This window comes from Nycticebus coucang, chromosome 9 (assembly GCF_027406575.1).
Source record: "Nycticebus coucang isolate mNycCou1 chromosome 9, mNycCou1.pri, whole genome shotgun sequence".
NCBI lineage: Eukaryota > Metazoa > Chordata > Mammalia > Primates > Lorisidae > Nycticebus > Nycticebus coucang.
In genome coordinates, this window is record NC_069788.1 from 94,989,697 (window position 1) to 95,001,818 (window position 12,122).

The 12,122-nt window shown below is 43.9% G+C and overlaps 1 protein-coding gene across 12 annotated transcripts in view; it reads left to right on the top strand.

Annotated features, from left to right (window-relative positions):
* Positions 1 to 12,122, top strand: part of FOXN3 (forkhead box N3) — a 391,460-nt gene that overhangs the window by 272,617 nt on the left and 106,721 nt on the right. For all 12 annotated transcript variants that reach the window (XM_053603883.1, XM_053603879.1, XM_053603878.1 and 9 more), the window contains one exon: positions 4,281 to 4,345. In XM_053603883.1, the coding sequence (XP_053459858.1) occupies positions 4,281 to 4,345 (65 nt within the window). The remainder of the gene's footprint in view (positions 1 to 4,280; positions 4,346 to 12,122) is intronic.

The following is a 12,122-nucleotide window of genomic DNA, read 5'->3' on the forward strand; positions in this document are numbered from 1 at the left end:
TTTGTCGTCTTTATTCTGGCTTGTTTCACAGAGTATATGCCTTTAAGTTTCATCCTTAACATGGCATCTTACTCTTTTAGATATTTCATTTCACATTTGGCAGCTGGGTTCTTAGAAAAAAGCGCTTTTCTTATTTTGCTCCTCGTTAGACCCACGGAAAGTGCAGACTTGTGAATACAGGTGTGGATCTTGCCGGAGCCTCCCAGGGTCTACGTTTACAATCCAGCTGGTTCTCACGATGATTAAGGCTCACAGTGATTATGGGTGTAGAGAAACACATGACAGATCACATCGCTATGCAAGAGCCACCTTCGGGCAGTATAGCCTCTTGACTTGCCGTGTCCCCTTGGGAGCTGGAGGTAATGCAGCTGAGACCGTGAGGCCCAGGGACTGAGGCATGTGAGTCTCTGGCGGATGCCCGGTGTGCTTTTGAGGATGGTATCATCTCTTGGAAGTTGCTGGGATTTGCTGGCTCAGCACTGGTTTTAACGATCAGCTGGATCAATGTTCTCAAATGCCTCTCCACAAACCACCTTACTGCCAAGCAAGGCCCTCTTCACCTGTTGGTCTTCTTCCTTTGTCACAAAATTGGTTTGACTTATACTGCTGAAGGTCATGGGGTTTTTTTGTTTGTTTGTTTGGGGTTTTTTTTTTTTTGCTTTTTTGTTTTTCTTTTTTGAAACACAGTCTTGCTTTGTTGCCCTTGGTGGAATGCCCTGCCATCATAGCTCACAGCAACCTCAAACTCCTGGGCTCAAGTGATTCTCTTGCCTTGGCCTCCCAAGTAGCTATAGGGGCCCACCACAATGCCTGGCTATTTTTAGAGACTTGCTCTTTCTCAGGCTGGTCTCAAACCCATGAGCTCAGCCAATCCACCCACCTCAGCCCCCCAGAGTGCTAGGATTACAGGCATGAGCTACCACCCCCAGCCCGTCATGGGTTCTGTTAGAGCATTATTAAAATAAGATGTTTGCGGCACCAGCACTGTATTGTTTCTGCTAATATGAGCCCGTCTGTCGTTCACATATGATTAGCCTGATTGCTTTTTTCAGCCTGGGACTTTGTTTTGGAGCGATTCCTACCATAATACCCTCTACAGCCTTCTTCCATGGGCTAAGAATTTAGTACTGGGAAGGAGGAAGAGGAAAGCTGAAAGATTAGAAATGAAGTTGGAGCCCTTGATGTGTGTGTCCCTGTGGTACAGTGGGCTGGCACCAGGAACTCTGGGCTGGTCTTGGGTTTGGTCTCTAACTAGTCGTGTGATGTCCTGGGAAAAAACTCTCACCTCTCAGGACCTCTGTCTCTTTATCTGTAGAACAAGAAAGGCGATTTCTTCCCTTCTTGCTCCTTAGAATTGGACGATTTTATGGAAATGTGCTGGTTGTCAGCTGGGCCTGGTGGCTGATGCCTGTCGCCCTAGCACTTTGGGAAGCTAAGGCAGGAGAATCACTTGAGATTGGGAGTTTGAGACCAGCCTGAACAAGAGCAAAACACCATATCTATTAAAAAAACTAGAAAATTAGCCAGGTGTGGTTCCTGTAGTCCCAGCTATTCAGGAGGCCGAGGCAGGAGGATCACTTGAGCCCAGGAGTTTGAGGTTGCAGTGAGCTTGGCTGATGCAATAGCACTCGAGCCCAGGTCACAGAGCAAGACTCTGTCCAAAAACCAAAGTGTTGGTTACTGTGCTCAGTAAGTGGTAACTTGATTTCAGTATTGAGCAATGTGAGCCCCATTGTAGGATGATTAAAACCCAGTTGGCTGGAGTTAAGGGCACCTTTGTGGCCATTTCCCATGTCAGTGACCACTCATAAGTCACTGATATCTGTATGTCTGGCTGTGGAGAGTCCCCCACTCTCCCATCCTCTTGGCTTGCCATGTGCATGGGTGGTTTGTCGCTCTCCCCGCAAAGTTTCCAGCTTCCAGTTTCGCCTCTGAATTACTGTGGCGAAGCACCTTTTTAGATGTCACAAAATAAGTTTTTTCATTTTCCCTCCAATTCTCTTTCAACACCAAGCACAGCTCTCAATAGAAGTTTAATGAATCTTTGAAACTCCCAACTGTTAGGAGATATCATTTTGAGGGACCACATAAAAGAAGGATGTAGACTATGGGACCGAGGACTTCACAAGCTCTGCAGTTAGCGTGGCATGAACTGGCTTACCTTGAGGTGGAAAGAGACCACATGTTAATTCATCAGTCACAACAAGGGGTGGACTGATATCCATCAGTCCTTGCTAAGGATTGAGCTGTAGAAATGCCAAGAAAGGCAAGTTTGCATTTATAACAAGAAGAATGTGGCGTCCTGTCCATATGTCTCTCCACTACTGGAGTACAGATTAGTTCCACAGCCCCGCAGAACAACCATAGCATAGTGATCAGCGACTTAAGTACATGAGAAGGATATAGGAAACTTTGGTAGATTTTTATCATATAGAGAATTTTCCTTATCTAAATCTCAGGATTTACCCAACTTTCTTTCCTTACCTTACCTGGTGTCTGTTCAGTTTTCAGCCAAATCAAGGTTAAGGATAAAGAGGAGATTTGAATGGAAGTAAGCTGGATATTCGGGCGGCTGCAGTAATACTCAATTATTGAATTCCCTAGAAGCACCAACTCCTCCATAATGGAGTCCTCGGTTTTTAAATGTTGTTATAAATCATGATTTGGTATTGGCAACAGCCAGCTTGCTTTTTCCTGCTTCATTATAAAAGTAGGATGGTAAAATCCTGAGCGCTTGCTGGGATTGTTAAAAGATAATCTCAAGTATTTGAATGCACATTATTCTTCATGCAACTTTGAGCCTTAAAAGCCCCTAAATTATAGAATAGGATAAAAAGCAAATGGAAGAGAAATCTGCTTGCTGCTGTCATCCTGAGATCTAGCCATGCCTTCTGTTGTCCTGTGCAACTCTTAGCCACTCAGAGGTCACAACAGCCAGGGCTGAGAATCAGGGCTGCAGGAAAAACTGTAGCTGAGATACATCATTCTAGTTTAATTTTGGTCAGAAGGGTCCAAAACAAAACAAAAAGCTTCATTAACATAAAGCTTCGTTGTATGTGTTAGTTATTTTTGACGTTATTTTGATGTGTGATGGAATTTTTATGCTACAGCTTTTTTCTTCTTTCCTCTCTGTTCTTCCTCTATCATGTAATTGTGTCCATGGGGACACACCTGCTGTGCTATCTGTACCTCTGGTAGTGAAATTCCAGTCGGCAGGATGTGTCTGGGCATTTCTCCTTGCTCACAGTATTGCTGTCCCACGTAACTAGAGACCCGGGTTGACTGATGAAGCATTCATTGTGTAGCCTTCAGATTACTCTGTGCATGTCTGCCAGACTTACAAATGTATTCCTCAGACCAATTATTTATTTTTTTTAAACCTTGAAGGTGATTGATAATGCATTAACTAGTATCATTTGCCATATACTATTTTGGTGAAAGTAATTTATATCGCCTCTTGGGCTGGATGTAGTAATGGTTTTGTCTAAGTGCATTGCAACATTAATCTAAACCAATCCTTGATTTAGAATAACCTGTTTTCCACTCTAAGGATATTTCATTAAAACTAGCTTGCTTATAAAGTTTTCCACTGGCTGTCCTAAAACAGTGAAAATGCTCATCTATAAATGCAGTAAGTGTCTTTGTGATATATTGATCTCTTATTTTCTTGCCTCTCCTGTTACCAGACTGTGGGTGGTAACGTATCTGCAAAATGTTTTATAGGGGATGGAATGCAACATTTTAGGCCAAGAAATTGAAAACAGGATACGAAACAAGAGAAGTGGGGGAAGGAAGAAGTTGGTCAAGGTCATATCTGTATATTAAGGATTTAGTGGTAGAAATGCTGAGAAAGGCAAGTTTGCCTTTGTAACAAGCAAGTGATGCCAGGAAGTGTCAGAAAATCCACTTGGACTCAGAGAACGTGGAGAAAAGTTCTTTTTCACATAAATTCATGAAATTATAAACAGGTTAGCAAATTCGTAAGTTTAAGGTATACCATTGAATGCAGGAATTTGCCATTTTCTTTAGGTTTATCTACAAGAGATTGTAGTGCCCAGGTGTGGGCAGGATCAAGACAAGCAGTTAGAATACTCCCATGTGGATAGGGTCTGCACTGTGAAATATGAAGCCCATTTGTAATAAAGCAAACCTTAGGGCTTTTAAAGATACATTTTCTGGGGGTGTCGATGGTGCATCCTTGGGGAAATGGTTTGAGGGCGTTTTGAGAAGTCAGTGGGTGTAATGAGTTCACCCTTACGCTAGTTTCTCTTCTCTTTCAGCACATCAGGTCCACCCATCTGGCCGGGCAGTACCTTCTTCAAGAGAAACGGAGCCCTTCTCCAAGGTAGGTCTCTAGGAACACCCCCTCCTCTCCCTCGCCCCCTGTCACCACTCCTTTGTGCTTGGTGTCATCCAGGAGAATGCTGTCCTGTTCTGGGAGTGGTTGCTCTTTGGAGAAGTGTGACTGCTGTGGGCAGGGTCTTTGTGTCCACTTCTCTTGGTTTCTTCCCTCTTTGGTCTCCGGGTTGCTGTGAATGGTGAGTCTGAGACTGGCCCTCTAAGGACTGCTTCTTTGGCTGACTGTCACTGATCATATGCTAGAAAATGTTTGGCTTGCTTTGGTGAAATTGGAGTTACATGGCCAATAGGATGTGACAGTTGCATAAACCGGGCTGAGAAAAGCAAACTCTTTTCCCTATTTCACATGCGTGGGCTGACAAAGGATGGTTTGGGTGTTCCCGTGTGTGTGTCTTTGTCCAGGTATACATATTCCTTGCTGCCCCCTAATGTTCACATGTGCTTGGAAGGTTTGCCGTGGTTGGTTCTGAGACTCAGTCCTGCCCCACCCCCAGTAGGCCCTCTCCAGTGTGCTCAAGGAACTCAAACCGCCTTTGATCTTTGTTTTTGCTATTAAGTTTCATTTGAAATGACCAAAGCTGAAGAAGATTAAAAGGTTGCAAATAGCAAAAAGATGCATTTTAAATACTTTCAGAAATCACTTTTGGGTTATCACTGTCTTGGATAGCTGTTCTGTAAATAAACTGGAAGTGATTAGCCCCCAAGGGTCTTCTAGTTTTCTGCCCTCTCCAGCCTCCATAGCTTGGCGCAGAGTCACATTGGCACAGCAGGCAAAGAGCCGGTGAATTTGGCTGTCCTGAGAACTTTAGAACTGTGCTGGGCTAATGGTAGGGGATTTTAGTGCCTTTCGGTTGGTTTAGAGGTATTCAGTCTCTTAAAAGTACATGCTGAGGACCAGCCTTGTGTGTGAAGGAGCAGCGTATAAATGTGGTTAAGAAAAGAGACATTTATCTTCAGGTTTCCAGAGTAGCTCCAACAATTGTGAGAGATGCCATCACATTTCTGCTGTTGATTTATGGGCCACACAATTGCATATTGTCTTTTTAGTAGCCTGTGAAATTGGGAACTTGAGAGTTTTCTTTGTATTTTTGCTTGGTACAGGTGAAATTTAGTCAGGCGAGTTTGGTTAATTCTAATTTGGTAGCCATCGTAGATATCTGAAATGTTTAAGAAAATCAAAGGAACACCCTCCATTCTCAGAAATTAATACACAATGTAAAAAATATCTGTTTTGTTCTCCTTTCAGATGGTATAAGTGGAAACTGATTAGAATCAGCCTTTGGGTCCTTTCAAGCGAGTTTCAAAGTTATATGCCTCATCATTTTTCCTCTGGAAAGGTAGTAATGATATGAGAATCAGTCATTATTTTGAGAAAAGGAATTTTGTTTTCTTAGACTCTTTTCTTATAGAATTTTTATTCATTCAGTTGCGCATTAGGTGAGATTTGCTCTAAGCATATTAGATTTTTTGTTTGTGTGGGGCAAAACAGGATGGGGATATCAACAGCAATAAAGTGTCTGAAGTTGAGTGATGGCCACATGAGATTCCATAAAAGTCCATATAGACTTTTTTTTTGTCTTCTTCATAGATTTAAAAATTCCCCTCATTGCCCTAGGCACAGGGAATTGAACTAGCATGGATTTCAGATGCTTATTGAATCTACATCTAATTAAATGCAGCCCATTTGTATATATATTTTGTATATTTGAAAATCAGAAGAATCTTGTTGAGAGCTTGGGAGTGTGGGCAGAGATTTGTTAACATTAATTTTTTTCTGTGATGTTTCTTCATTTGCTATAACAGTATAGAGTCCTTAAGACACTTTTCTTTCTTTTTTTTTTTTTTTGCAGTTTATGGCTGGGGCCTGGTTTGAACCCACCACCTCCGGTATATGGGGCCGGCGCCCTACTCTTTGAGCCACAGCGCTACCCAAAAAAACCCATCACAACTTTTGTTGTGATAAGGGTTTTCAAACTACATGAGTGTTCATCCTAATTAATATTTTTATGTTCCTTTCACTGATGGTCCTGGGCCATCAAGAAATTATTAAATTGCCCATCAAGCAAAAGTTTTGAAAATAAAGCTGGGTGTGCAAAGAAGGGAACTGCCCAATCATGCTAGTAGGAGGTTCAGGTTAGAATGAAGTAGAAAAAAATATACCTGAGTTATGCTCACTTTCTAATCTTTATATTCAAAAATATGCACACATCTCTTCTTTTTCCCTGCAGCAAGTAGGAGGAAATTTTTCTAGTAAATCAGACCTGGTGAGAAGTCTGTTAATGGGGTTTAGCTGCAGGAATTGGAGTTGAGAGCAAGCAGGGCCAGGGCCAAGGACACTTGTCTCGAAAGAACCCAATTCCTAGAACTGGGAGAGAAGCCGTTTTCTCACCTGGGAGTGACACCGGAGCCTCTTTAGGATGCTGGGGGCCCAATGACGGATCAGCAGAAACCATCGTCAGTTATGGGTCAGGAGTTGGGTCACAAGCAGAACTGCCTAAACCAGGGTGGGAGAAAACTTGCTGTATGGAGTGGCCCTGGGGATTGGGACTGTAAGAATGCAGGATGGGAGAGTGAGCTGTGCCTTGGAGAAGAGAACAAGGGAAACCTACTTTTGTCAGGAGGGTGGGAGCAGAGGAGCTGTCACTTCTTGCAAGAACAGACCCTTGAGGAAGACCTTGAAATACAGATAGAAGAGGGTGTATGGAAACAGAAAAGAAAATGGTATTGCAAGAAAAGGAAACAAGCAGAGCATATAGTATCCCTGAGAACATGGCCGTGGAGACTTCCCGAGGTAGGTGCAGAAAGAATACGAGTGCTTCATAGACACCTGTGGATAATGATGTGCCCCGCAATGCAGTTAAGAAGAATAATGCCATGTCTGAAGAGGAAATAATGGAAGTTAAAACCTGAAAAGAAGCTGAAATCAAAACGACACAGTAGTTACAATGGGAAACCATTTTATGTAGTCTAATCATTGTTTGGTTTAGAGTGGAAACGTAGTACATTTATTTTTTCCCAGCACAAAACCAATTGCAAGAATTAACTGCAAGTACTCGAGATCCTTCTTAGACGTCGAGTGCGGCACCTCTATTTTGGTTCAGAATCACTGGCAAGAGGGGCTGCTGAATCACCTCTCAGTTTTGAGGATAATGGGGTAAGATTTGGTTTGGATTACACCAGGCATGGGCACTTAACATAATTGGCCATTTCATTAATTCACAGTATTTATTTTAAATGCCATTTAGGCTGCTAGAGACAGTTTCAGCAGACTAGAGAGCACTTCAGTTCTTGTACAATGGAGGCCAGGCAGAGCATCACAAGGGGACACGCTTATTGTTCAAATGGGACCCCGAGTGGGTCCAAACAGAAGAGTGTGGCGTATTCAGGCCCCGCAGGAGTGGCCAGCTGACAGGTGTCCCAACTGTCTCTTCTACACATATCTGTGTGTCTCTGTATTATGGTCTCTATTTGTTTGAAATACATTTTTTGTTTTATTAGTTTAATTAGTTTAATTTTCTCTTCTTTATGAATGAAGTCTATGTATATTTTCTCATTTCAAACTCCCTGTTCGCCTCTCTCACATTCTGTTCACCCATCAAACTTAAATATCGCATATTTTATTTAAACATCACCCTTGGATGAATTATTTTAATGATTCAGTTATTCATAATTAAAGACATTTCTCACCTCTGGTCTGACCCTTCATCTGGTCCCTGATGGTTTCATCCCAGTACAGCTGAGGTATCTCTGCGCTTTTTAGCTTCATGCCTTCTATTAAAAGTTCCTCTAAGCTGTGCCGATCTGATCTTCCATTTCTACCCTCTTGGCCTTTGTAGGCCCTGTAGGCCTCAGAGCTCCCCACACAGTTTTATTCAGAGAGATGCTGCTGCCTTTACAACTACTCCAGCTGACCATTCTGGCCCATTTTATTTCCAGCTCTTCCTCTGAGCAGGCACTCCCTGGGCCTGCCTGCACCAGCCCACCTACAGCATTTCTTTATTATACCTCTCTCTGTGCCAAGCACTGGGTTGGGCTGGAGATACCCAGGGGAGGCCCAGGGCCCGTCCTGTCAACCACTTACAGCCCATTCTGTGGTCAGACCGCATGTCATCCTAGCTCTTCTTGGAAAAGGCTACTCAGGCCACCTTCTTCAAGCAGCTCAACTGGCATCAGCAGCGATGAGGCTGCTGGCCTTACACACCTTCCCAGTTACTAAGCTGACAACCTGCTGCCCTTCTGGTCTTCCTTCCAACCTCCTTTTCTCCATCACTCTAGTACAGTGTTTTTCGACCTTTTTTTAATCTCACGGCACACTTGAACCTATAGTCAAACTTCCATAGCACACTTAAATTATGTTAATCAAAAAAAAAAAAAAAAGGAATATACTTACTCTGCTTAGAATGTCTGTCAAAACTAATTAATGATCTTTAAAACTTTTTCCAGCACACCTAAGATCCTCACGGCACACCAGTGTGCTCTGCCACCTGGTTGAAAAACCACTGCTCTAATATTAGGCCACTAATTGTTATCAACTCTGTTTCCGTATGATGTAGTGGTAAAATTATGAAGTTCTGTAACGTACATAACAGATTTTTATTTCCGTTCACATCTGATGACCCGACCAAGCAAATAATTGTAATGGAAAGGAACCTTAAAGGCGTTTTCAGGGCACAGAGCAGGGTCATGTGACCGTAGGCCTTCCTCCCCCCCACACACAAAAAAAAAGTTAGAGAAAAGGCAACCAGCTCCTTTGCTGTCAGAGGCGTGTTGTTCCTACTATGTGTGTACAAATGCATGTGCAATCTGCAGAGTGCTCACTAAGTCATTTAGATTGTTACATGACTCGCTTTGGGGAAGGCCAGTTTCCCACGTTCTCTGTCGGTTTCATGACCCACCTTTTCTGGGAGTAATGTTGTGTATCACCCACTCTCCACAACCCTGACCCCTTCCCATAACTCTTGTTTTTACTGCTACAATGTATGAGATAGCCCATGCTGGTTGCATTTCGAGATAGCCCATGTTGGTTGTACTTCATGCCGTGCAAGGCTCAAGAGCAGGTGCTCAGTATATCCTTGAGGAACGCTGGGTTACAAGTCAGGGAGACTTGGGTTCTGGTCTCTGTCCTGCTACTTGGTGAACTTTGTGACCTTGAGTAAGCCACAGAATTGCATTTTACTGGAGTTTCATTTTCCTCACCTGTAAATTACAGAGTGGACCTCCCCATCGAGTACCACGTTGATCCATTCTAGCAGCTTCCCTAAGAATAGACGGAAATGGTTTCTCTGGCTTAGCTCTGGCTCGCTGGAAGCCATGTCTTCTGTGGGTCTCAGGAGAGGGCGGAGGGTGGTAGGAGACTTGACTGAGGATCTGTGTCCTCAAATAGCATGATGTATAAAGATCTCTTAGATCTTAATTTAGTGTGGATTTGAACAACCTGGAAACAAACCCTGTCTTAGCTTCTTAGACAATTGGTCTAACCTCTCTGTGGGAATTTGGTGAATTTATATTACTAAATACTTGGTCAAGGTTGGCTATTGTAACATTTTACGAAACTGTGGAAAACAGAGCAATAATCCTTTGACTGGATTTCCGTGTGCTTTTTCCCCTTGTTGGGGCAATTTTCAGGAAAGGGAGAGGAAATGGCCCCCAGATCCTGTTGGATTTGTACAGAAATCTGAGAGACAGTTTGCTCATATCTTTATCTCAGACTCCTTTGATTCCTCATAAACGAGACTGCTGCCTTGAGAGGTTGCCCCACTCACAAACACCAAGCCATGCTCCTGTCCCTGAAAGTGTGTGTACACACGGGTGACAGACACCATGTGACGCAGCACGGGATTTAGTGCCACGTCAAGCCGGGGTTATATCCCCAGCTCTTTGATCTTGGGCCTCAGGTTTGAGATTGTCTGTAAAATGGGGCTGAGAGGTGTGTTTCCTAGAACCTTTGTGACAGAATAGCGAAGGTGGAAACGTCCAGTCCAGTGCATGGCGCCTCACAAATGCTCCATAAAAGCTAAGTTTAATGTTTCATGCCTCAGGTTTCTCATCATTAATCATAGCAGGTGTATTCCAGGCGGAAAGTTCCAGAACCCTTTAAAGGAGCCTTCTCTCAGACTCCTCTCTTTGGCTAGACAGCCATTCCCAGTGCCAGGTCCTTCTGATATAACCAGGATGTCGCCACTGGACGCACATGTCCGGCCACAGGCCTGTGGTCCTGGTTTCGTGTCTCCCCTCTCCCGCCCGCAGCCTCCCACACGGGTGCTTCTCCATTTAGTCAGAGCTCGCAGCCCCCGGGCTCTCTGGCCCCTTTCTTCTCATCTGCTCCACAAGCTGACTCTTTTGTCCATTTTGAAATGAGGGCATCCACCTAATGCATAAATCTCTTGGTTCTTGCCCTCAGGCACACCCATTAAAAAAAAAAACTCTAGTAATAACAGAAAGGGGGGGGGAACCTATCTATACCCCCCAACCCCTAATTGCCTTCTGTCTTTTTTTGGCCCACAGAGGCCCTTTGGATTTAAGGGAAGGGGAGGAGGGTTTTATTCTTGGCATCATTTGTCTTATTGTTCTGCGCTGAGTTATGTGTAAAGCTACTTGTGTAAGTACAATAGTAAAGTCAAGAGTTGAATTTAAAGGGAGTGCTGTTCAACTTTTCTGATATTCCAGATTTTATGAGGTCACTGAGAACATGCTCTTAAATTAGTGAAAAAACATATAAGGAAATGCAATTTTTAAAAAAGACTTTTGTTCATTCTGATCTTCATCATCTCTGGGCGAATCCGAATTCGCCCAATCTCCAGTTCCACCTGTGTCCCCAGTGCCTGCCACCTGACATGGAATTGGAGAAGGCATCAGTCAGACGAGACGTCCTCTGTTTTTCCTATCTTGACTTTTAGCTGCAGCTGTTCCTTCTACCACTGTCTGTCGTGACCATTTTGACAAGAATCCAGTGTCACACGCTGAGGAAGTGCCCGACCTGTGGGCAAAAACAGAGGAGTCAGAAGGAGCTGCCAGCTTGATTGGAGGAATGAAATTGAGTGTGTTTACTAAGAGCTGCCCCCAGGCCCGGCCCCTGCCGGGTGTGTGGGGGCCATATCTCCTATCTCAGGGTGATTGTCTAGCAGCAGGTGGAAACTGAGGCTGGACTTTGGAACAGGGAGGTGAGGCCTGACAGGGAGTTTTGGAAATTGCTAATCCAGAAATGACCTTTGAAATTACAGGGATAAATGAGATTTGGGGGGAATATAGAATGAAATGGGGGGAAGGGTCCAGAGCACTGACTCATGGGGAAGACTAAGATTTGTAATAGAAAGAAGAATGGGACAACAACAACTGCAGCTTTGTCAGAAAATGGGGGAGAATCCCTGAAATGGAAGCGCAGAGTTTCAGCAAGAGGGAAGAGGCAGTTCCCACATGGTTTCCTCACCAGAGGACACCCCATCCCCACTATGTAGGCCCTTCTCTTCCCCAATTCCCCAGCCCTTGGAAACCACCAGTCTGCTTTCTGTCCCCGTGGATTTAACTCTGCACATGCTGTGTAATCAGACAAGATGACTTGTATTCATGATACTCGCCTCATGTGTTATTGCTCCCATTTTATAGAAGGGAGAAATAAGGCCTGAAGCAGTTGTCCTGCACATGGCCGGAGAGCCAGGGTCAGGAACTTGTGGACTCACCCCCATCTTCGATTCCAAATGATAAAAAAAATTTCTAAAAGGTTTCCCATTTTGGATGTTTAGATGTTATACAGGGTTCTGCAGACT